This window comes from Medicago sativa, chromosome 7 (genome assembly GCF_051527215.1).
Source record: "Medicago sativa cultivar Bolivia chromosome 7, Bolivia_mono, whole genome shotgun sequence".
Taxonomy (NCBI): Eukaryota; Viridiplantae; Streptophyta; class Magnoliopsida; order Fabales; family Fabaceae; genus Medicago; species Medicago sativa.
The window spans coordinates 26,343,503-26,370,032 of record NC_140755.1 but is presented as its reverse complement, the minus strand read 5'-3'; the positions used below and the strand labels follow the sequence as shown (position 1 = coordinate 26,370,032).

Genomic DNA, 26,530 nt, shown 5'->3' with positions numbered 1-26,530 from the left:
ATCTTTTTTAATTTAACAAATGCTTATTATTAAATAAAAACAACGTCGGAAATTAGGGTGTTAGAATATTGATTGGTTAATTGGCTTCCGAAAAGAAAATTCTTTTTTAAGTCAGGAACAAGTAAGACATTATGAAAGGGTAGTGTGACATTATTTTGCTTAATGAAGGAATCTCCAATACCATGAATTGGTAGATAAGAACCATCACCAATGAGCATATAATATGTTCCTGAATATAGTTGAATGTTACTCAACTTACTTGATGTACCTGTCATATGATTGAAGGCTTCGGTGTCCGAGGTCCATTCTATTTCAGCAACTGTGTTGTCCAGAGTGCTGCAAGTGCTTGAGGTATATCATTAGACCGTGTGGGTTTATATGGCACCCACCAACATATCTTTGTTATATGTCCCACAACATCACAATATTGACATTTTTCATTTCGATCGTGCCTCTGTTCTGTCGGAGTCATATGACGCTCTCCTGGTGGTGCAGGACGGCCCTGCTTTGTGGTCAAAGAGGGGCGATTTTTGTCTTGATTACTAGGTTGTTGAGCATGAAACCCTTGCCTTGTTGATGTGAATGCTTGAGAATTCCCTCAACGCCAAGAAATTTTTTGACGAGAGCTTTGTTGCTGTTCATAGAAAGCCATTTGAGGAGCATTTTGCATGTTGCTACGACTGGAAAACCAATTGCGACATTGATCAAGGCTTTGGAGTTGTGAGATAAGCTTAGAGTATGAAGGTTGTTGAACTAGTAGTGGTGTTGTTTGGATCTGGAGTTGTATATTGAGTGGGGAATGGGTCTTCATTTGTTAAAAGACTAACCAAATCTTGACTTTCTACAAGGGCTAAGGCTTGTTCACGCCATAATGGGTAATTTCTAGGTTTGAATTTTAGAGTGATAAAATTACCAACATTGAGTGATAGAGAGGTCATGATTGTTTGATGGCTGAGTGTTCATAAATAACAAGAGGATCGTGATACCAAGAAGAAAAATGAGAAAGGGATGGATGTTATATTTTATCAGAATTGTGAACACTACTGTTACAAGCGTTGGAACTGGCAATTTATATAAAAACAATGTTCAACAGTTCTGCACAATCATAACATGATAATTCCTAAAACATAGAAGTAAACCTTGGATCTCTATCTGACACAATGCTCGAAGGAACACCATGCAGCTTCACTATATCTCAAATATAAATTTCCGCCAACTGAGCTACAGGAAAACTAATGTTAATCGGAATAAAGTGAGCCGACTTCGTCAATCTATCAACAATCACCCAAATAACATCATTCCCTTTAGGAGTATTGGGCAAACTCGTCACAAAATCCATGGATATACTATCCCATTTCCACTCTGGCACATCTAAAGGTGTCATCAATCCAGCAGGTTTCTGATGCTCAACTTTCGACTTCTGACAAATCAAACAGGAATACATAAACTGTGCCACATCACGTTTTAATCCAGACCACCAAAACAACTTCTTCAAATCATGATACATCTTTGTAGCTCCCGGATGAATACTCAAGCTACTTCTATGACTCTCTTCAAGAATCATCTTCTTCATCTCATCGTTGTCTGGAATACAAATCCTACTCGAAATCTCAACACACCTTGATCATCGACCTTAAAGTCACTATCTTCAGTCTGATTATCAGCAACCAACAAGTCCACAAACTTAACATCAACTTTCTGCTCCTCTTTAATACTTTTAAAGAAGTCGCTATCAATCTTCAGCATTCCTAGTTTAACACTTTGAGACTACATCTCGCAGACCAAGCTCGAATCTTTAAACTGTTCCAGCAACTCAAACTCTTTAACCATCATAGCAGACATATGTAAAGTCTTCCTGCTTAAGGTATCTGCAACAACAATAGCTTTACCCGGATGATAATTCAAACCAAATTCATAATCCTTCAACAATTCAAGCCACCTTCGTTGTCTCATATTCAATTCCTTCTGATCAAACACATACTTCAAGCTCTTGTGATCACTAAACACCTCAAATCTCGAACCATACAAGTAATGTCTCCAAATCTTAAGCACAAATACAACTGCAGCTAATTCAAGATCATGACTAGGATAATTTTGTTCATGAATTCTCAGCTGTCTTGATGCATAAGCAACCACTTTACCATCTTGCATAAGCACACCCCTTAAGCCCAACTTGGACGCATTACAATACACCACAAAAGGTTCATCCGATCTTGGCAAAATCAAAACTGGAGCCTTCATCAAACGCTTCTTCAATTCATTAAAACTGTTATCACACTGAACATCCCACACAAAGGCTTTTCCTTTACAAGTCAACTGCGTTAACGAAAGTGCCAACTTAGAAAACCCTTCTATAAATCTTCTGTAATAACCAGCTAATCCCAAAAAGCTTCTAATCTCGGTAACCGACTTAGGAGTCTCCCATTGTGATACTGCATCAACTTTAGATGGATCAACTGCAATACCACTACCAGAAATAACATGGCCAAGAAAATTTACCTCCTTCAGCCAGAATTCACACTTAGACAACTTAGCATAAAGCTTCTTCTCTTTCAGCACTTGCAAAACAATCTTCAAATGCTCAGCATGTTCTTCTTCAGACTTATAATAAACCAAAATATCGACAATGAATACCACCACAAAACGATCCAAAAACGCATGAAAAATTCGATTCATGTACTCCATAAACACACCAGGCACATTACTAACCGCAAAAGGCATTACTTTTATACTCATAATGTCTATAACGAGTTCTAAAAGCTGTCTTCTGCATATCTTCATCCTTCACTTTAATCTGGTGGTAACCCGATCTCAAGTCAATCTTGCTAAACACCCGTGCACCCACTAACTGATCCATCAAGTCGTCAATTCTTGGAAATGGATACCTATTCTTTATCGTTACTTTATTCAACTGGCGATAATCAATGCATAACCTCATGCTACCATCTTTCTTCTTAACAAACAATACCGGCACTCCCCAAGGTGAAACACTCGGTCTTATAAACTTGTTATCAAGCAAATCCTCCAACTGTTTCTTCAACTCAGCTAACTCAGACGATGACATACGGTAAGGTGTCATAGACAGAGGCTTCGTTCCCGGAATAAGATCAATCATAAATTCAACTTCTCTTTCTGGAGGCACATCAGGAATCTCATCAGGAAAGACTTCAGGAAAATCGCATACAACCTGTAACTTGTCAATCATTGCTTGATTCTCAATAGACAAAAACACCATCAAGGAAAACATCAAAATTCCATCGCGTTCTAACTGTTGTGAAAGTGACTCAAAATTGGAGTTTGGAGGCCAAAATTGATGTTTGCTGGAAGACCCAAAATCGGGGGCCGATTTTGGAAATCGGGGGCCGATTTTGGCTGCAGGTTGGAGCAGTTTGGTTCTGAAAAATCGGCGGCCAATTTTGGAAATCGGGTCCCGATTTTGCGTGCAGGTTTTTTTTTCTTTCCGGAAACGTATTTTTGGGCCATATTTGTTACAATTTTATGGGAGTTATTTTACTATAAATATAGGCATTGTATCAGTGTAAACCTGGAGATAGAGGGGGCTGAAACAAGGGTTTAGAAATCAAACTAGGGTTTGTATAGAGTTTGTCTCTTGGCAACAAACAAGGGTTTGAAGGTTGATTCACCTTGGGAAACACTATTAGGATCGAGTCTCTTGGTTACGGGAAGAGGCTGGTATTTGGGTAGAATTAGGCGGGAGAGTTATTCTTGTAACACATTGATATCTCTTTTGTAACGTTACTCATCATATAGTGGAACGGAGGGCTGCTCTCTCCCCCAAACTAGGTCAATTTGGACCAAACTGGGTCAACAAATTCTTTTGTGTTCTCTCTTCTTGAGTGTAGCATCGCGTGACGACTAAAACTCGAGACAACACTCGGTTTAGCCTCCGCACTACATCCTAGAAAATGGTCATCGATGGGTTCGGTTATCTACGGTTCATAGCGTCATAGAACAATTAGAAGTAAAGTGCCTAAACGCAACAACACGCGCTGACAACATCACCCCCAAAATGCCTCAGCTATGTGGGATTGATCGCATAATCCAATACACGAGGCAACCCTCGGAATGAATTGTCGATTATATCCCCCCTAAACCCTAAGTTCACTCAGCCCGGGTGTAGGACTTTTGATATTCTCACCCCCACACGTTAGCAAGAATTTAAACATTTATTCACATAAGTAAAGGAAACAAGTAAAAACACAAGCGCAAGCGTGAAAATAAAGACTAGGCGTAACTCTCGAATCTCCCCAGTGAAGTCGCCAGCTGTTTTATCTTGGTTTTTCAGGTGTCAAACATTGATTAAGTTTGAACCTTTTTAACCTTTGATATCTCATTTTTTCTTGGGAAGGGAAAAAAATAAGAAAAACCCTTGAGAATCGAGGTCCGGGAGTTGTTTTCGTTACGGGAAGGTGTTAGGCACCCATAACGACTATAGTATCTTATAGGAACCGTCTTTACTTTCTACGTGCGCGATTTATTTTTAAATGCTATTTGAAAGTGTTATTTACACCTAAGGGTTTGCTAGGTTAAGAATTGGAGGGAGAAGAATGTGTTTGAATTTTGTTTTATTGGACTTGGAGAAGTTTTGACTTCTTGCCTACATACCCTTTTAAGGGATCAAACTCCATGTAGTTCTCTTCCAAAAAATGTTTTTGTTTTTGTTGGTTGATTTTAATTTTGAAAATGGAATTTTGAAGAATAAGAAAGAGAGGCCTCAAGGGCATAAGATTTTGGAAAATGTGAGGTGGAATTAGTTATTTTGCAAAGAAAGTCTAAGTATTATTAGAATTCATTAAAGTTTTTGTTTAAGAAAATAAAGGGAAAATTCAATGGGATTTTGATCCCAAGGTTTCTTTGGAAAATTATTTGAGTGAAGTTGTTCATGTTTTTTTGGAAAAGAGGATTTTTCTAAGTATCGTGATTCCTAAGCATACATCTAAAACATACATTCCCTAAACATACATCTAAAGTATCCATGTGATGTGTGTGCATGTGTCGGTGCTTGTGTCGGTGTACACCATTAGAGTCCATTGTCCTTTACATATGCCCTAGTTTACATTCTATGGTCTTGCAAGAAATTAAAATTTCATGAAGTAGAATACACCGCCCTAGGTTTTACATTCTAAGTCTTGGCAAAACTTAAAGTGCAAGAAACAAGAAACTTAAAATATAAGATGGAGGATGAGATGCTCATGGATGAATGAAACATGAAATGAAAGGATTAGTAGCATAAGACATAATAGGAATTGAAATAGAAGCAAGTAAAATAGCATAGTAAAGCAAGGAAACTTGACAAAGAAGTAACAAGTTCTTAGCACACAAAAATGGTGAAATGTGCCTAAACTTTGTCATAAAATTCACATAAACACAAAGCCTATAATTTTCATGCCATGACAATTTTCAAAGTGTTTTATTTCAACTATACCATGAAAGTTATAAGACAATGTCAAACCACGAATTATGACACATTTCAAGCATATTTCACACTTTGTTTTCACATAGAAATATTCACATGACTTGTAAAACAAGAAACTAACAAATCAATCCTCAAAACAGTAAAGAATAGCACCAAATCAGAGGCATACACATGGTAAACTCACATATCAAGGATCAATAGATCATAATGAGATTTTAGGGTCAAGAACATGTGAAAACTTCACAAATTTTAACAAAAATAGTAAACAATTAACAAGAAATATCAAACATATTTTCTATCATATTTTAACATGTGACAATATCACAAAGATGTCAAGAAAATTGTCAAGAACACCTAGAAATATCTTTAGGAATTTTTACAAATTTTTTTAGGCAAAGCAGTGGTAAAAAAATCAAAACACAGTGTTAGAATAGTAAAAAAAAAGGGAAAAATGAAACTACAACGAAATAAAGGCCCAGGCCCAAAGTTCTTGGCGAATCTGGATCATCCAAACGCCTCAGAGGCGTTGGATTGATCCAACTTCATCAAAACCCTAGATCCAAGGGTTTAAAACACACGTACCACAGCAAGGGAAAACAGGCACATAGGATAAACGTATCACAGCCATACACATCACCATCTGGCAGATCAAACGGTGCAGATCAAGGGAAGAGTGAACCAAAATGAACCGGACCGGTTCAGGTGTTTATATAAACACAAGCCTACCGGTCCAATTCATTCCTCCTTCTCTCTTCTCTCTCTCTACAACGTTTTAGAGAGAGAAGCTCTGCAACTTCTCTCTTCTTCTCTGATCATCTTCTCCGACGAACATGACGGCGGAGGTACGGTGGTTCGCCGGTGGCGCCACCGTACCTGAACGTTTTCTAAAAGATTTTCACATCGTTGTGTTCGTCTGAGTCTCCTCTTTATGGTTCTGGAACTAGTTTTGTGAAATTGTGGCTAAAACGGAGTAGATCGGGGGTTTAAACTTACGGTTTTTCAAGAACTTTTTAGATCTGAATCTTTTTTCACATATGTTTTCCAAAAAACACCGATCTACTTCGATCTAACTTCATTGATGTGTTTAAAGAAAAACTGAGGAGTTTTACGTGTTTACCTGTGTTTTGATTTGGAGATTCGAAGGAGAAGATGAAAGAAGCTTCTTGAATCTTTTCCCTGATCTTCTGGTGAATGCTGCGTTGTTGTTTCGAACTGAAGATGAATAGGTGAACACGTTCCTCTTCTTCTCTGGTTCAATTCGAATTCGATCCTTCTTCTTCTCACTCTTCGTCTCTGTGATCACACTGGTTCGTCTTTGAGATGGATTGGTGTTTGAATTGCAGAGAACGCAGTTCAATGATGAAGATTCACCTTTGAATCTCTGAGAACTGCGAAGAAATTGCTTTAATTCGAACTGATTTGATTAAGTAGTTGTTGGATTGAGTCTGTTTGTGATGAAATTGTTGTGGATTTGCGAGGAATTGATGTGGAATTGTGTTCTGGAAAGTTAGGGTTCATGATTTGGGGATGAAGTTCGTCACGAACTTCATCATGTTCTTGAGGATTTTCTGGGTTTGATTTCTAATCCTGGAGAGAGAATGTGAATTCTGTTTGTGTGATGTGGCTTGTGATCAATGGCTCTGACACTGTGCACTTATTTATAGCTGACATGTGTAGCTTCTGGACCAATGTATTGTTGACACCTGTACTTGGACTTGTTTGGCTCGGCCTTGGACTAATTTTGGCTTAAGGGCCTTTGTGCAATTTCTGGAAGTTAAAGGACCAATCTGCAGTTAAAAAAAATGGACTGGACTGCAATTTTTAAGACGAAAGGACTAAAATGTAAATTGAAAAAGACTTTAAAAGGGAAAATAAAATGGAAGAAAGGACTAAAGTGCAATTTTTAAAATCTTGAAGGACTGAAATGCAATTAATAATAAAATTGGAATAAAATTGGTAAATTGGAAAAAACGTAAAGTGAAACCAATAAAAAACACAAAAAGGACTAAAATGAACCAACTACATAAATGAGGTACTTCAAAGTAAACTCTCTCTGTCAAAATTTTGTGTGAAATGACCAAAATACCCCTAGGGACTAAAACGACTCAAAATGACTCAAATGCAATTTTTTAAATGGTTTTTAACAGGGAATTAAAGCAAGAGTTTATACAAGCAAATTAAAAAGACTCAGAGACAATTTTTTTAGGGATTAAAAGGAGTTTTAACACAGGAAAATGACTAAAATGCCCTCAGAGACTAAATTGGCCCAAAATGACTCAGATGCAATCTTTGAGATGGATTTTAACATGGAATAGAAACAAGGACTTATACAAACAAATTGAAAAAACTCAGAGACAGATTTTAAGGACTAAAATAAGTTTGAATGCAGGAAATGACTAAAATACCCTTTTTTATGAATTTTGCAAATAACATTGAAATAAAATGCAGAGAAAGATGCAATTGATCAGAGACAATTTCAAATAACTTGGAATGCAAGAAAGACCCTTTGGATGGTTTAAAATGCAAGAAAACATAAACAAAGTTACAATTGAAAATTTTTCAAAACAAAGGCAATAAAACATGCAGCTAAAACATAGTAAAATATCAGGGTAAACAATAGCAAATTGGCAATCTCTCAAGAGTAATAGACACATATCAGGGATGGAAAAATATTTTGAGCAAGTATTTTTAGGTCCAAAATTAGGGTATAACAACGTTTATGTTTGTACTTATGATGCTATAAGATGATGTCCTATGATTATATTTATGAAGATATATGAAGATGTTTATGATTGTATTTTGATGAAGTTTATAACTAATGTAGGGAGATTAATGATGCTAGTTAATGAAGTTTAAGATGTTAGATATAATTGTTGAATTATACGCCTAATATTATTGTTTTGTGAAATCTCACCCCTTCTGCTTGAAAATGTTGCTCTTCGTATGGGTAACTTGCAGGTAACCAAGATTAGTTGTGGTCGTGAGTGGACTCCTCACAAGTGTGTGTGTCTTAGGTGCTCTGATACGTAACGGGATGTGATTATGTCTTTACTTTCTGTTCCTTACGTATTACTTTATGAATCTTTCAAGAATTGATGTTGAACAAAGTTTTATGAGATTTTATATTGAGGCCCTTGTGCCAAAGATTATTTAAGTTGTCAAACTATTCCACTGCGAAGTTTTAAATATTATGTTGTTGACCGTTTTGAAGGATAAATTATTATTTATTCCATTTATGAATTTTAAGAAATGTGACATTCCGTTTTATGATGAAAAACTCTGATTTTATTTATGAAAATTTTACTCTGGGAAAACGGGGTGTTACAGCAAGTCCTAAAGCAACAACTTTACTCATTCAAGATGGTAGAGTCAAAGGCCATCATGGAGCTACTTGTAGAGTTCAACAAAATCATTGGTGATTTGGAGAACATTGAGGTGCGTCTTGGGGATGCGAGTGCTCTGATGATGTGGTGTTGTTTGGAGGATGAAGAAGGTGATGTGTCTCACCTTGGAGCGGTGGTCATCTTAAATATAATCATAAGACGTTAAACACTCAACATCAGCCTGGAGAGGCGGTGGTAAGAATAATCTTGATCTACCTGTTGAGGTGGAGTTTCAAGGTGGAAGACATAGTGGGATGTACTCATTTGCTAGTTGAGAGGTTGGAAGCTCAGATTTAGGTGGAGTTGAACACACCGGGAGTGGTACGACTATGGAGGACCTTGGGTGCTATGCTCTAGTGGTGAGCAAGGGATTTCTTCATGAATACGGAAGGCATTCCGGAGGTTGAAGAATGTATTGCACGACTTGTGGAATTACCTTAAAAGTCCAAGGGTGATTGGATGCAAGGTGATCTTCAAGGAAGCGGGAGATGTCTCATATTGAAGAGGTATGGTGAATGCTTGTGGAACTTCCTAAAACTCCTAGCGTAGTTGGACTGTAAGGACCCTTTGAGAAGGCGGAAGACATTCCGAGGGCTGAAGGGGTTGAGGTGTATACTTGTGGATTACTCTAAATGCCAAGGGTGATTGGGAACAAGTAGATCTTCAAGGAAGCGGGAGATGTCCCATATTGAAGAGGTTATGGTATAGTCTTGTAGAACTACCTGAAATTCCTAGCGTAGTTGGACTACAAGGATCTTCGAGAAGACGGAAGACATTCCGATGGCTGAAGAGGTTAAGGTGTAAACTTGTGGAGCTAAAGGGAAAGAGCAGCAAGTTGTTGATGTTAAATTGGCATCATCACTAATTTGGAGTCAAGGTGGTGGTTGTTGTGAAAGTGACTCAAAATTGGAGTTTGGAGGCCAAAATTGATGTTTGCTGAAAGACCCAAAATCGGGGGCCGATTTTGGCTGCAGGTTGGAGTAGTTTGGTTCTGGAAAAATCAGCGGCCGATTTTGGAAATCGGGGCCCGATTTTGCGTGCAGGTTTTTTTTTTCTTCCGGCAACGTATTTTTGGGCCAGATTTGTTACAATTTTATGGGAGTAATTTTACTATAAATATAGGCATTGTATCAGTGTAAACCTGGAGATAGAGGGGGCTGAAACAAGGGTTTAGAAATCAAACTAGGGTTTTTATAGAGTTTGTCACTTGGCAACAAACAAGGGTTTGAAGGTTGATTCACCTTGGGAAACACTATTAGGATCGAGTCTCTTGGTTACAGGAAGAGGCTGGTATTTGGGTAGAATTAGGCGGGAGACTTATTCTTGTAACACATTGATATCTCTTTTGTAATGTTACTCATCATATAGTGGAACGGAGGGTTGCTCTCTCCCCCAGACTAGGTCAATTTGGACCGAACTGGGTCAACAAATTCTTTTGTGTTCTCTCTTCTTTTCTCTCGCTATTTTCTACTTTTGGCTTGTGTTTATAATTGTTTCATACACTTTGATTTTGGTTGCATGATTATCCCTTGCTCCACACATCAAGTTTGTTATTGGTGTGTTTTCTCATCGAATTAGCAACACTAACTGTTTCAGCTGCTTATTAGACAGGAACTCTGCTCCACTTTCCTCTTCAGCAGAAGAGAAGTACACTGACTTACTAAAACAATTAATGTGAACATGGTTGTACTCTAACCAGTTCATACCAAGAATTACATCCATTCCGCTCAAAGGTAGACAAACTAAATCGATTTCAAAGTCTCTACTAAACATGGACAATGGACATCTTGAACAAACAAGAGAAGTAGTCACTGAACCCTTAGCTAGAGTTTCGACAACCATCTCTCCATTCATATTTGACATAACAAGACCCAACTTAGAAGCACAATCAATAGCAATAAAACAATGTGTAGCACCAGTATCAATAATAGCAACTAAAGGTTTACTATCAATATAACAAGTACCTCTAATCAAGCGATCCTCGTTCTCTGTTTGGGTACCAGCCAACGCAAAAACTCTTCCAGTAGTCTGAGCCTTCTTAGGCTTCTTGCATTGCGAACCAATGTGTCCTTCTTCATTGCAGTTAAAACACACAACATCATCAAACTTGCATTCAGTACTAGTATGCCCCTTCATACCACAACGGAAACACCGTTTCACCTCTCCAGTACAAGCATTACTCTTGTGGCCTTTCTCACGACAATTATAGCAGACAATCTCAACAGGAACTTCTTTCTTCTTGGGTCTCCTCTCATCATTAACTCTTTCCTTGCCCTTATCAGCAGGGGCACTATAAGGCTTAGGACGACTCTGCTGACCTTTACCTTTCCTCTCATTAACAATCTTGTAATGAGCCTTAGTATCCTCTTCATAAATCCTGCAACTGCTCACCAACTCAGAAAAGTTACGGATCTTCTGGTAGCCAATTGCTCTCTTAATATCAGCATGCAGACCGTTCTCAAATTTGATACACTTCGAAAACTCAGCAGTCTCAGCGTATTCAGTCACTGACATGTTTCCTTGTTTCAGCTCAAGGAACTCAATCTCTTTTTTCCCGCGAACATCCTCTGGGAAGTACCTGTCTAGGAACTCTCTCCTAAACACATCCCAAGTAACAACCGCACCATCTTGCTCTAAAACAGGTAGAAGACTCACCCACCAGTCATCAGCTTCCTTAGCCAACATGTGCGTACCAAAGCGCACCTTTTGATCCTCCGTACATTACATAACACGGAAGACTCTCTCAATCTCTTTGAGCCGCGTCTGAGCTCCATCAGGGTCATACCTTCCTTTGAAAGTAGGGGGATGATTCCTCAAAAACGTCTCCAACATCCTAACCTCAGCATTCGCACCAACATTCACATTAGGCTGTTGCCCCACAGCTTGAGCCACAGCTTCCAATGCAGCAACAATCACAGCATCATTTCTTCCAGCCATCTTAGTTCTCTGCACAACACACAACAATCAGAATAACATAATAATGGTATTCCAACTGTTAAACGACACGACTCGACTCAACTACTTGGCCGGATGAACCGACCTGCTCTGATACCAATAGTAACACCCCGTTTTCCCAACATAAAAATTTCTTAATAAAATCAGAGTAATTCATCGTAAATGGAATATCACATTTCTTAAAAATCATAAATGGATTAAATAAATATTTATCCTTCGAAATTCAACCAAAAAATTACTTAATAACTTGTAGCGGAATTATTCAACATCTAAAAATAGTCTTTAGCACAAAAGGCCTCGTCATAAAAGTCTCATAATAGTCTGAAACATCTCATTAGTTCAAAACTAGTAACTTAATCATAAATCTCGTGAAACAATACGTAAGGAATAGAAAACAATAGCAAAGTCCCCACCCCGTTACGTATCAGAGCACCTAAGACACACTTGTGAGGAGTCCACTCACGACCACGCCTAATCTTGATTACCTGCAAGTTACCCATACGAAGAGCAACGTTTTCAAGCAGAAGGGATGAGATTTCTCAAACAATAATATTAAGTATATAACTCATCATTTACATTTAACAACACAAACTTCATATAATTCAACAGTTATATTCAAATACATAGTTAACATCAATTCATCTCAGCAATATATCATCATATAACAGTGATAATCATCGTCACATAACATCATACAAATATTTCATCAATAGATACTTTGTTAAAACATCACGACTTAACGACTTGACCCGACAATGCATCTAAACTCGACTATGCAACTCTTAACGTCGTAAATCATCTTGAATCATCATGAAAATGCAAATGCATGTGGAACCAATCTAGGGCATAAGCCCTCGTCGCTTATGAGCATAAATATACTCCTAGGGCATGAGCCCTCGTCACTATTGAGAAAAAGCTCCTAGGGCATGAGCCCTCGTCTCTGGTTGAGCAAAAGCTCCAAGGCATGAGCCCTCATCTTTAAATGAGTATGCATGGACTCAACATCTTACGTCTTAGAAACTTCATGAACATCTTATAACTTCTTGACTTAGAACAACATTTACATCTTAATAAAGATCAACAACAACATATGCAACACTTATAAAGTCATATGGTATGAGCATCATAACATAACAGTATCAAATGATAACAATAGCATCTTAAACATCGCATCAACATAAACATCATAATTAACACATATAGTGCATAAATAACAATATCACATCATTAAATAATCTTAGTCATCTCAACTTAGGCTTCCTGGACAACTTCTAATATTCTAAACAACCTTCATTTCCTAATCCAAGTTCTTCTTAAAATAACACGTGCGAAAGGATCGCAAGAAAACAATTTGGACAGAATGCACTAGTTACTCGCGGTGGCGAGTGGGATTACTCGCGGTGGCGAGTTGCTTTGCTCGCGAGGCGAGCTCACTTGCTCGCGAGGGTGAGCAAAACCCAGCTCCTGGACCTCCTTCTCACTACCTGCTCGCGGTGGCGAGCGTTCTTGCTTGTGAGGAGAGCGACGGTTTAACAGGCTCGGGCAGAATTCTATTTTTCTCAATTTTTCACCTAATCACATGGTTCTAACCTCAAAACTGATTCTAATTATCATCCTATGGAATATCTAAGGTCTGTACATGATTATTACATCAATTCAGTGGTTTATCATCGTCTAATCATCAATTCTCACTCAAACCCTAATTCCTGATAATCTCACAAACTCATCCTAAAGAATGTTAGATGCAATCTAATGATTCACAGACTCAATATTAGCGAAAGATAGTGTCACCCTTACCTTATAACAGATGAAATCGGCAGCCTTCAGGGTTCTCTCTTCTTCTCTTGACTTAACTCCCTTTTTCCCCAACAACTTATCGTACGTTATTTCTTTCTCTAAACCTAACTTCTCTATTTTATAACACCTCTTCTATTCTTTCTATTTCCTCTTAACCACTAAACTCTCTAAATTTATAAAACAACCCCACATCTCAATAATTATTTTATTTTCAAATCTTATTTTATTTAATAATAAAATAGGTCACAACGTCTCATAACATCTCTAAAAATCACATAAATCACGTACATCTTATAAATTCTATAAAAATCATATAAATCATATAATATATCCTAAAACTCATTAAGTAATTAAAATGGGCGTTACAGAGACGATGGGTTGGTTTGACTGTGGTCATATTAGAGAGGGTTGGCAATTAGGATCAACTTGGTGGATAGGGGTTGGTAGGTCAGTTGGTTTGATGAAACATTGGAGAGCGTGGTGCAGGATGGAGTTAACATGCTATTTTGGCAAGATGCTTGGTTTGCGATGTGATAGGTTTACACGCTTTTTTGATTTAACAGAGAGCTAGTTATTGAGGTGTATACTCTAGATTGGGGGGTTGAGATGGGCAGGGAAGATGTTTGGAAATGACGGTGTCGATATTAGCTTGGAGATATGAGCGTTTAATTTATCTTTGTTGATGATGTATGGCATCGTCATATTCCTGTCAAAGTGTCATTGTTTGTGTGGCGTTTGTTACGCAATCATCTCCCAACGAAAGATAACCTGATGAGGCGGAGCATCCTTCATGCTAACGACCTGCTTTGTGTTAATGGGTGTGATGTTACTGAAACGGTTACTCACCTTTTCCTAGATTGCGAACTATCTCATACCGTATGGCTTCATGTCTGGAATTGGGTGGCACATAGTTGGTTACACCTAGGCAGATCCGTCATCATTTCATTCACTTCTCGGTTATGGCGGGAAGGCCGCGTAGTACTCAGTCTTTCTTCAAAGTTATTTGGTTTGCTGTTGTTTGGGTCATTTGGAAGGAAAGAAACAATCGCATCTTCAACAATACAGCGATTACTCCTTTGGTTTTATTTGAGAAATTTAAGTTATATTCCTTTTTATGGTTGAAAGCAAAACATGTGTCCTTTAATTACTGTTATCATGACTGGTGGAAACACCCGCTACCTTATATGGGTATCCATTAGTGTCTTGTCTGTTTGTTTTTGCGGGTGCCTCTTTCTTTGGCCTCTGGTATCTGTAATCTTTTGTAAACTTTGATCGGTGTTGTTCTTTCGCACTTCTTGTGCAGGGAGCATCATCGGTGTTGTTAATATATATCTCATTTTGATTTGTGCAATTTTTTTTTTTTTTTTATAATTTCTTCAAAACAAAATTAAAAATAAATAATGTTTCTTAGTAAATAAAACGGAAATTTCTTTAATTATATTGTTGGAAGATTTTCAATTTCCATATTTTAATAGTAATATTCTTTTCGTGTATTTGCACGGACCACGTAACATTGAATAAATATTAAATAAAAATTATTAGCATTAAGGTATTTTTTCGATTAATTTTTTTCTTTCTTATATGCAAAAATCCATTAAATATTTGCATCACCCCCATTGTGAATTTTATTTGCTTATATTTGTAGCTGCAAATTTTTATGTACCGATTTGATAAAATTTTGAAAACCCATGATTGTTTTCAAAGTATGAACATTAATGGAAACACTACATTTTTTTCCTTAAAAAAAATGTAGTGTTTCTATTAAATATATATTAAAACTTTGTTAAATATTTGCACAAAGCCCGTTGCACATTTGAAAGTCGATATGATATAATTTTCAAAACGTATAACTAATTCTAAAATATATATATATCAACATTAATGTAATGTTTCTAGTAAATATTTTTGTTATTTTATATGCAAATTGGCAAAAGTTATTATGCATAAGGAGATCCTTATTCACCGTGCATAATTGCTTTCTACACCCAACATAATTGCTTTCTACAACCCAAGTGAAAAGAATTATTTGGGTCCACTATAAAATCTATTTATTTGTGGGCCTAATAAAGCCCCATATTATAAGTTTTTTCTTAACAATTTATTTATGCAAAATAGCTTATTCGAAATAGTTTATTTATGCAAAACAACTTATTAGAATGATTTTTTAAAAACCGCTTATTCAAAACAACTTATTTATGCAAAACAGCTTATTCCGATTAATTTTAAAAACCAACTTATTCAAAATAGCTTATTTATGCAAAACAGCTTATTCGAAACAACTTATTAGGATCACTTTTTTTAAAACCGCTTATTCAAAACAGCTTATTTATGCAAAACAGCTTATTTGTTCAAAACAGCTTATTCAAAACAACTTATTTATACAAAACAGCTTATTCCGATTTCATTTTAAAAAACAACTTATTCAAAACAACTTATTTATGCAAAACAACATATTTATGCAAAACAACTTATTCAAAACAGCTTATTTATGCAAAACAGCTTATTCGAAACAACTTATTTATACAAAATAGCTTATTTGTGCAAAACAACTTATTTATACAAAATAGCTTATTTGTGCAAAACAACTTATTCAAAACAGCTTATTTATACAAAACAACTTATTCCGATTTCATTTTAAAAAACAACTTATTCAAAACAACTTATTTATGCAAAACAACATATTTATGCAAAACAACTTATTCAAAACAGCTTATTTATGCAAAACAACTTATTTGAAACAACTTATTTATACAAAAGAGCTTATTTGTGCAAAACAGCTTATTCAAAACAACTTATTTATACAAAACAACTTATTTGTGCAAAACAGCTTATTCAAAACAACTTATTTATACAAAAAAGCTTATTCCAATTAATTTTAAAAACTAACTTATTCAAAATAGCTTATTTATGCAAAACAGCTTATTCGAAACAACTTATTAGGATCACTTTTTTTAAAACCGCTTATTCAAAACAGCTTGTTTATGCAAAACAACTTATTTGTTCAAAACAGCTTATTCAAAACAGCTTATTTATACAAAACAGCTTATTCCGATTTCATTTTAAAAAACAACTTATTTATGCAAAACAACATATTTATGCAAAACACCTTATTCAAAACAGCTTATTTATGCAAAACAGCTTATTCGAAACAACTTATTTATACAAACTAGCTTATTTGTGCAAAACAACTTATTTATACAAAATAGCTTATTTGTGCAAAACAACTTATTCAAAACAGCTTATTTATACAAAACAACTTATTCCGATTTCATTTTAAAAAACAACTTATTCAAAACAACTTATTTATGCAAAACAACATATTTATGCAAAACAACTTATTCAAAACAGCTTATTTATGCAAAACAGCTTATTTGAAACAACTTATTTATACAAAAGAGCTTATTTGTGCTAAACAGCTTATTCAAAACAACTTATTTATACAAAACATCTTATTTGTGCAAAACAGCTTATTCAAAACAACTTATTTATACAATACTGCTTATTCCGATTAATTTTAAAAACCAACTTATTCAAAATAGCTTATTTATGCAAAACAGCTTATTTGAAACAACTTATTAGGATCACTTTTTTTAAAACCGCTTATTCAAAACAGCTTATTTATGCAAAACAGCTTATTTGTTCAAAACAGCTTATTCAAAACAGCTTATTTATACAAAACAGGTTATTCCGATTTCATTTTAAAAAACAATTTATTCAAAACAACTTATTTATGCAAAACAACATATTTATGCAAAACAACTTATTCAAAACAGCTTATTTATGCAAAACAGCTTATTCGAAACAACTTATTTATACAGAATAGCTTATTTGTGCAAAACAACTTATTCAAAACAACTTATTTATACAAAACAGCTTATTTGTGCAAAACAGCTTATTCAAAACAGCTTATTTATACAAAACAACTTATTCCGATTTCATTTTAAAAAACAACTTATTCAAAACAACTTATTTATGCAAAACAACATATTTATGCAAAACAACTTATTCAAAACAGCTTATTTATGCAAGACAGCTTATTCGAAACAACTTATTTATACAAAAGAGCTTATTTGTGCAAAACAGCTTATTCAAAACAACTTATTTATACAAAACAGCTTATTTGTGCAAAACAACTTATTCAAAACAGCTTATTTATACAAAACAGCTTATTCCAATTTCATTTTAAAAACAACTTATTCAAAACAACTTATTTATGCAAAACAACATATTTATGCAAAACAACTTATTCAAAACAGTTTATTTATGCAAAACAGCTTATTCGAAACAACTTATTTATACAAAACAGCGTATTTGTGCAAAACAGCTTATTCAAAACAGCTTATTCGAAACAACTTATTTATACAAAATAGCTTATTTGTGCAAAACAGCTTATTCAAAACAACTTATTTATACAAAACAGCTTATTTGTGCAAAACAGCTATTTTGCACAAAATAAGCTATTTTGCACAAACAGCTTATTCGATTCCTAGGTCGCCGATCCCAAACGGAATTGCAGATCATCCCTATTCTTCTGAGGTATGTGTGTATTGTAATTCGTGACAAGTTTGCGTGATTGTGAATTTGTAGAGATTTCAATTTTGAATTGCGTAACGCTATGCGTGAAAACGTGTAGATTTATAATTATGAAGATGTGGTTACTGATTGCAAATCTCACAAGGTTGTTGTTAAAGGAGAAAAAGCGGATCCATTGAAGGTTCTTGAAAGAGTTCAGAGGAAGAGTCATAGACAAGTTGAGCTTCTTTCTCCGATCCCAAAACCACCTTCAGAACAAGAGAAAAAAATTGAAGAGAAAGAGAAACCTAAGCCAGAGGAAGAAAAGAAAGCTGAAGAGGTTAATTAATTATTTTTTTCTTTTTAAATTTATCTGAATCTGTGATGGATCATTTTTATCATTTTTATTTTATTATATGGTGCAGCCTAAGGTTATGATAGTGATTCTGAAAGTTCACATGTATTGTGAAGCTTGTTCACAAGAAATCAAGAGACGCATTGAGAAAATCAAAGGTATGTTACTGTGTTCTGTTTTGATTGAAATTCATATTTTCTTCACTTTTATTTCATTCACTTGTTTTGGTTCAATTCTCAGGTCCCATCCTTTCAGGAATTTGTCAACTGTTACTACCGATGATTTTGTGTTTGAATTCGAATCTTGCTATGATTTTCAATTTTGGTTACATATATATGATGGGTTTGATTGGTTTGGTGATGAAGTTTGCTGGAGATTTTCAAGTTCCTTTGCATTCTTGATTTTTGGAAGAAAAAGGACGACGTTGATTGTGAAAGGACGACGTTGAAGAGGAGGAGAATTGGGAGTAATGAGTTGGAGGGATTAGGGATTGATTTGAATTGGGGAAAATTGATGATGGACTTGGTTTGAGAAATTGTCGAAATCAAATTGGGAATTTTTCTGAGAATTGTGATTATGTTGCTAAGAATTCAAAGTTGGTGCCTGAATCTGATGGTTTTGAAAATGTTCTGTTATGGTTAGAAAATTCCATATGTTTTTTATTTTTGATTGTGATATGCACCATGTTGGATCAAAGAAAACCATTAAGTACATCTAATGGTTTTGGAGTACAACTCACATAAACCATTTCCACAGCAAAATGGTTTTGGAGTACAACTAACAGAAACCATACCCATAGCAAAACCATTAAACAATTAGTTTGGTTTCGTGTAGAACACTATCAAAACCATTAAACCACACTTATGGTTTCAGTAATAGTTTTTATTTAAAATCATTTGTCAATAATAATTTTCACTATTCTTTTATTTTATTTAGCATTTGACAATTATTTTTCTTTCACATACAAGTCTATTAAAACCATTAAAGCGCGATTATATTTAGACAAAGTCAGAAATTCGTTTTACAACGTAAGAAATAAAAGAGAGATGACGAGGCTTTACAAAAAAGTGGTTACTTATTGATTAATTCACATTAGGTTATAAGTGTGTACTATTAATTGGTTACTTAATAATGATTTAAATGTTTATCACAATTTTTTTATTACAAAACCATTTTCACTGGAATTGGGAAATGATTCGATGTGAAATCTGTTGGTATAAGCTGGAATTCGGATTTGATGAATTACTGAGAATGTTGTGATGAATTGTGTTGTTTATGATCAATCCGGTTCGGATCTGGTGTTAGCATTACTCACGGAAACCATTTTCACTGCAAAATGGTTTTGGAGTCTAACTCACGGAAACCATTTTCACTGCAAAATGGTTTTGGAGTACAACTCACGGAAACCATTTCCACAACAAAATGGTTTTGAAACCAACTCACAGAAACCATAGCCATAGCAAAACCATTAGACAATTATTTTGGTTTCTTATAGAAGACTATCAAAACCATTAAACCATAATTATGGTTTCAGTAATAATTTCAGTGTATAACATCTTAATCATTATTCAAAACCATCTAACAATAATAATTTCATTAAAAATCATTACACATTTATCTTGATTTCACATACATGATTATCAAAACCATTAAACCATAATTATGGTTTCAGTAATAATTTCGGTGTATAACATGTTAAACAACGTTCCAGTAAAGAAACTCATAATCCATACTCATTTCTCTCTCTAACTCATAAAAAGCTTATTCAAAACAGCTTATTTTGTGCAAAATAGCTGTTTTGCACAAACAAGCTGTTTTTTATAAATAAGTTGTTTTGAATAAGCTGTTTTGCACAAATAAGCTATTTTATATAAATAAGTTGTTTCGAATAAGCTGTTTTGTATAAATAAGCTGTTTTGAATAAGCTGTTTTGCACAAATAAGCTGTTTTGTATAAATAAGTTGTTTTGAATAAGCTGTTTTGCACAAATAAGCTTTTTTTTATAAATAAGTTGTTTCGAATAAGCTGTTTTGCATAAATAAGCTGTTTTGAATAAGTTGTTTTGCATAAATATGTTGTTTTGCATATATAAGTTGTTTTGAATAAGTTGTTTTTTAAAATGAAATCGGAATAAGCTGTTTTGTATAAATAAGCTGTTTTGCACAAATAAGCTGTTTTGTATAAATAAGTTGTTTTGAATAAGCTGTTTTGCAAAAATAAGCTATTTTGTATAAATAAGTTGTTTCGAATAAGCTGTTTTGCATAAATAAGTTGTTTTGAATACGTTGTTTTGCGTAAATACGTTGTTTTGCATATATAAGTTGTTTTGAATAAGTTGTTTTTTAAAATGAAATCGGAATAAGCTGTTTTGTATAAATAAGCTGTTTTGCACAAATAAGCTGTTTTGTATAAATAAGTTGTTTTGATTAAGCTGTTTTGCACAAATAAGCTATTTTGTATAAATAAGTTGTTTCGAATAAGCTGTCTTGCATAAATAAGCTGTTTTGAATAAGTTGTTTTTGCATAAATATGTTGTTTTGCATAAATAAGTTGTTTTGAATAAGTTATTTTTTAAAATGAAATCGGAATAAGTTGTTTTGTATAAATAAGCTGTTTTGAATAAGCTGTTTTGCACAAATAAGTTGTTTTGTATAAATAAGTTGTTTTGAATAAGCTGTTTTGCACAAATAAGCTATTTTGTATAAATAAGTTGTTTCGAATAAGCTGTTTTGCATAAATAAGCTGTTTTGAATAAGTTGTTTTGCATAAATATGTTGTTTTGCATATATAAGTTGTTTTGAATAAGTTGGTTTTTAAAATGAAATCGGAATAAGCTGTTTTGTATAAATAAGCTGTTTTGAATAAGCTGTTTTGAACAAATAAGCTATTTTGTATAAATAAGTTGTTTCGAATAAGCTGTTTTGCATAAATAAGCTGTTTTGAATAAGTTGTTTTGCATAAATATGTTGTTTTGCATAAATAAGTTGTTTTTTAAAATGAAATCGGAATAAGTTGTTTTGTATAAATAAGCTGTTTTGAATAAGCTGTTTCGCACAAATAAGTTGTTTTGTATAAATAAGTTGTTTTGAATAAGCTGTTTTGCACAAATAAGCTATTTTGTGTAAATAAGTTGTTTCGAATAAGCTGTTTTGCATAAATAAGCTGTTTTGAATAAGTTGTTTTGCATAAATATGTTGTTTTGCATAAATAAGTTGTTTTGAATATTTGTTTTTTAAAATGAAATCGGAATAAGCTGTTTTGTATAAATAAGCTGTTTTGCACAAATAAGCTGTTTTGTATAAATAAGTTGTTTCGAATAAGCTGTTTTGCATAAATAAGCTGTTTTGAATAAGTTGTTTTGCATAAATATGTTGTTTTGCATAAATAAGTTGTTTTGTATAAGTTGTTTTTTAAAATGAAATCGGAATAAGCTGTTTTGTATAAACAAGCTGTTTTGCACAAATAAGTTGTTTTGCATAAATAAGTTGTTTTGAATAAGCGGTTTTAAAAAAAGTGATCCTAATAAGTTGTTTCGAATAAGCTGTTTTGCATAAATAAGTTGTTTTGAATAAGTTGCTTTTTAAAATGAGATCGGAATAAGCTGTTTTGCATAAATAAGTTGTTTTGAATAAGCGGTTTTAAAAAAATCATTCTAATAAGTTGTTTTGCATAAATAAACTATTTCGAATAAACTATTTTGCATAAATAAATTGTTAAGAAAAAAATTATAATATGGGGCTTTAATTTAGTGGGTTTGGTGGGAGCTTTTTTAAGTGGGCTTTGAAATTTGGGGCTCTATTGACACCTCTACTTATTAGATTTAAGCTTTCACTTGAGGTGTAGAAAGCAATTATGTTGGGTGTAGAAAGCAATTATGCACGGTGCATAAGGATCTACTTATGCACCATAACCACACCCATGCAAATTAGTGAGATGAATAGATTAATCGATGACATATTAGAAAAAAGATGGTGAGATTTGTGAGGAGAATAAATTGTTTTCCTATATTCATGCAATAATAGAAGAGAATAAATTGTTTTCATATATTTATATTTATGTCACAATACATTGTTTCTTTCGATTATTTAATAGAAAATTATCCATGAAGACCACGAAATTAGTGAGATGAAGAGTCTAAGCGATGGCATTTTAGACAAGGAGCCATGTAAGCATTCCTCACTTTCATCTCCCGTATGCTCGGTAAAGAATAGCATTTATCGATAGATATAGATAGACTCCTTTCATGATTTGAAGGCATATATTCATCCACTAAAAAATGCACTTGGTCAATTCGTGCGAGGATTGAATTTAAGAATAGAAATAGTTCATTGCAGTATCAAACATCGAACAAAAAACAATAAGATGAAAAGCTAAGTGACAAAACCCATGCACAAAATATAATTACACCACCAGATCAAAAGCTAAATTCTGGATTTTCGCCTCCAACTCCCAAAATGGTAAAGGTTTGACTTTGTTAAACAAGTGACGAACTGAGACCTGCTTAAGATGAAAAATAACAGGCTTAATTACACTTTTGGCCCCCTAAGTATCCAAAAGTTGCGATTTTGGCCCCCTAAAAAAAATATCTCTTTTTTGGCCCCTTAAGTTCACTTTTGGTTGCAATTTTGGCCCCCAAAGCCAATTTTGACCCAGTCAACAGACACGTGGGCACCACGTGTGTAACTTTTTTTTATTTTATTTTTTTTTATTTTTTTTAATTTATAAAAAATAAAAAAAATATTTTTGTAATTAAAAAATGTTTTTTTATTACAGAAATAAAAATGTTTTTTTAATTACAAAAAAATTTGAAAAAAATTTTGAAAATTAATAAAAAAATTGAAAAAAAATATTATAAAATTCTGGAAAATTGAAAAATTAATAAAAAAATTGAAAAAAAATAAAAAAATTCGGGAAAATTGAAAAATTAATAAAAAATGATTAAAATAATCTAAAAAATTATGAAAAAATAAAATTTCGAAATTTTCTAAAAAAAATTAAAATTCTGGAAAAATTCTAATTAAAATTTTAATGAAAAATAAAAATTCTGGAAAATATTTAAAAAAATTCGAAATTTTCGAAAAAATTAAAAAGATTAATCATTTTTAAAAAAATTGAATTTTTGAAATTTTCATTAGTATTTCTCGAAATTTCGAAATTTTCATTAGTATATATGTCGAGCTTAGGTTTTTTCAGTGTATTTTTCGAAACTTCTAAATTTTCATTAGTATTTTTTCCAAGAAAATTTTCATTAGTATTTTTTCCGGGAAATTTTCATTATGTGTATTCCGGTTTATAAATACACAAAAATTCCCGGAAAAAAATACTAATGAAAATTTCGAAAATTTTTAATTATTTTCCGTATTTTCCAGAATTTTCAATTTTTTCAATTTTCCAGAATTCCGTTTTTTTAAGAATTCCGTTTTCAAATTTTCCAGATGTTTTCGAAATTTTTAAATTTTTTTCAATTTTTAATTTTTTTAATACTAATGAATTTTCAATTTTTCAATTTTTTTTAATCATTTTTTATTTTTATTAATTTTTCCTGAATTTTTAAATTTTTTCCGTATTTTTTCAATTATTTTACATTTTTATTAATTTTTCAATTTTCCAGAATTTTTTAATATTTTTTTCAATTTTTTTATTAATTTTTCAATTTCCCAGAATTTTTTAATATTTTTTTTCAATTTTTTATTAATTTTTCAATTTTCCAGAATTTTTAAAAAAAAATTTCAATTTTTTTATTAATTTTTCATTTTTCCAAAATTTTTATTTATTTTTTAATTACAAAATAAAAAAAATATTAAAAAATACAAAAATGCGTCCACGTCAGCGTTGACTGGGTCAAAATTGGGCTAGGGGGCCAAAATTGCAACCAAAAGTGAACTTAAGGGGCCAAAAAAGAGATATTTTTTTTAGGGGGCCAAAATCGCAACTTTTGGATACTTAGGGGGCCAAAAGTGTAATTAAGCCAAAATAAAACTATTCATTTCCTTCCAAAGAATCCAAACACAAACTATCCAAATCATATAGGAAAATAGCTTGGATAAATTGGGACTCTGTGTGTGTCCCGAAGGAGGATAGAGGGTTGGGGGTCAGGAGGATCCTCACCACCCTCCCAAAAAAATCTTTTAAAAATAGATTCAATAGAAGAAATTATACTTGCGGGAGTCTTGAAAAAGGAAAGAAAGTAAATCGGAAGCGAAGACAAGACAAATTTCAGTAATACTAGGTGACCACCAAATGAGAGAAATTTATTATTCCACAAGGATAGGCGAGCCACAATACGGTCAACAACCGGTTTCCAAAAACTCATTTTCCAAACCCCCCCTCCCAATAGGAAGACCCAAGTACAGAAATGGAGTCGACCCCGTTCTAAAATTCATCACCATTGCCGCCTCTGCCAACCATGAATCAGATATGTTAACACCAGTGAGCATACTCTTATTGAAGTTCACTTTCAGCCCAGACATCTCCTTAAACAACAATAACACCGCACGTATTGAGCGCACATTCAGCCAACTCTTCTCACCAATTATTATTGTATCATCCGCAAACTAAAGGTGAGTAAGCTGCGCCTCCCCCATTCGGCCAACACCATAACCCTTATACATATGAGCCCCCTCCATAGCCTTCATCACAATATTAAACCCTTCAGAAGCCAATATAAATAAAAATGGGGAAAGAGGGTCCCCTTGACAAAGACCCCTCTCGATTGGAAACTCCTATGTCGGACACCTATTGACAAGAACTGAAGTCGTAGCATTTCCAACACATTATGACATCCACTTCCACCATATAGTTGGAAAATTCATAGAAGCCGATTGGGAGTGTGAGACCACACTACCTATAACCGCTCGAAGCTAATTAGCCAACACCTTAGCTAGAACCTTGTACATACACCCCACCAGAGAAATAAGCCTAAAATCATTTAACCGTTGTGGACTAGTAACCTTCGGGATCAATGCAATAAAAGTAGAATGAACCCCCTTCAACAACTTTCCATTATGGTGAAATTCAACAATAAATTGCATAAAATCTTATTTTATCAACTCCCAAAATTGTTTTATAAATCCAAAATTGATACCGTCTGGACCCAGGCACTTGTAACTATCAGAATGCCACACCGCTTGCTTCACTTCTTCCAACGAAAAATGTTTTGTTAAATTACCCGCTTCGCCAAAAGACAACTTTTGAAATGGGAGAATCCCAACTTCTGGCCGATCTGCACCATGAGATTTAAAGTGACGGGAATAATGGTTAAAGTCCGCCGTTCTAATGTTATGCACCCCTTCAATAGTGATAGCCGTCAACCTTGACCATATGAACATCATTACGGCGCTGACGGGAAGACCTAACACCATGAAATTTTTTTGAGTTCGCGTCCCCTTCTTGTAACCTCTTCATCCGAGCCTTCTGCCAATTTATACTAGTTTGATCCCGAGCCATTGTATGCAAATTTACAGATAAGTCATGGAGTTCACTCACCTCTTCATCAACAATTATTAAAAGTTAATTAGTATATTTTGTTAGTGTACAATTATTTTACACATGTATCCGTCCTCGTGAGCTTAACTCAGTTAGTATAGACAATGCATAAAATATGCAAGGTTCAGGGTACAAACCCCGGTCATCATCAATTTTTTTTTACACATGTATCCGATGATATATTGTCACACAATTGATAAATATAAAATTATGAATTATCATATTAATTAGTTATGGTGGCAACACATTTTTTTTTCTTCTTTTTGACGAAACAAAGTATATTTAATTAATTATTCATTTAACTTTGGGTTAAATATGTTTTTGGTCCCTATAAAATTGTGACCTTCTAAGTTTAGTCCTTACTTAATTTTAATAGCTTTTTTAATCCCTACAAAAAAAATTTACTTATAAGTTTAGTCCCTGCTAAAACAAATTTTGTTTAATTACCCTTAAACTCTTAAAATTTTTTAAAACGACAAAAGTATAAGATATAAGTAACAAAAATATGGACGTAGAAATCAAATTTTTGCGATAATTTTTTTGGAGGAACTTTTAATAACGTTTTTAACACGCCTGTATAAAATTATTGAAAAACTTAAGAGTTTA

At 33.7% G+C, this 26,530-nt stretch overlaps 2 protein-coding genes across 3 annotated transcripts; one reads left to right on the top strand and one right to left on the bottom strand.

Moving 5' to 3' along the window:
• Positions 1–1,767: 1,767 nt before the first annotated feature.
• On the bottom strand, positions 1,768–11,505 carry LOC146905224 (uncharacterized). Its single transcript, XM_085728489.1, has 4 exons — positions 10,785–11,505; positions 2,934–3,207; positions 2,710–2,825; positions 1,768–1,868 (listed from the first exon to the last, which is right to left on the bottom strand). The coding sequence occupies exons 1-4, from the start codon at positions 11,503–11,505 to the stop codon at positions 1,768–1,770; spliced, it is 1,212 nt and encodes a 403-aa protein (XP_085584615.1).
• Positions 11,506–17,820: 6,315 nt separating this feature from the next.
• LOC146905223 (uncharacterized) lies at positions 17,821–19,365 on the top strand. Of its 2 annotated transcripts, none has more exons than XM_085728166.1 (4): positions 17,821–18,108; positions 18,206–18,424; positions 18,510–18,597; positions 18,805–19,365. In XM_085728166.1, the coding sequence occupies exons 1-4, from the start codon at positions 17,836–17,838 to the stop codon at positions 18,885–18,887; spliced, it is 663 nt and encodes a 220-aa protein (XP_085584292.1). In that variant the 5' UTR covers positions 17,821–17,835; the 3' UTR covers positions 18,888–19,365. The 2 variants fall into 2 exon arrangements, with proteins under 2 accessions (XP_085584292.1, XP_085584291.1); XM_085728165.1 differs by having other exon boundaries at positions 18,680–19,365.
• The last annotated feature ends 7,165 nt before the right edge of the window (positions 19,366–26,530 follow it).

What these genes read in the sequence shown, in the direction of transcription:
- LOC146905223 (XM_085728165.1), top strand. Translation starts at nt 17,836, where the DNA reads ATGCAAAACAGCTTATTCGAAACAACTTATTTATACAAAACAGCGTAT. An exon ending in ATCATCCCTATTCTTCTGAG is followed by an intron (nt 18,109 to 18,205) that starts GTATGTGTGTAT and finishes GAAAACGTGTAG; the next exon opens with ATTTATAATTATGAAGATGT. An exon ending in AAGAAAAGAAAGCTGAAGAG is followed by an intron (nt 18,425 to 18,509) that starts GTTAATTAATTA and finishes TATATGGTGCAG; the next exon opens with CCTAAGGTTATGATAGTGAT.
- LOC146905224 (XM_085728489.1), bottom strand. Translation starts at nt 11,505, where the DNA reads ATGTTGGCTAAGGAAGCTGATGACTGGTGGGTGAGTCTTCTACCTGTT. An exon ending in CGAGGATCGCTTGATTAGAG is followed by an intron (nt 3,208 to 10,784) that starts GTACTTGTTATA and finishes TTGAGAATCAAG; the next exon opens with CAATGATTGACAAGTTACAG. An exon ending in TAAAAGTAATGCCTTTTGCG is followed by an intron (nt 1,869 to 2,709) that starts GTTAGTAATGTG and finishes TTGTTGTTGCAG; the next exon opens with ATACCTTAAGCAGGAAGACT.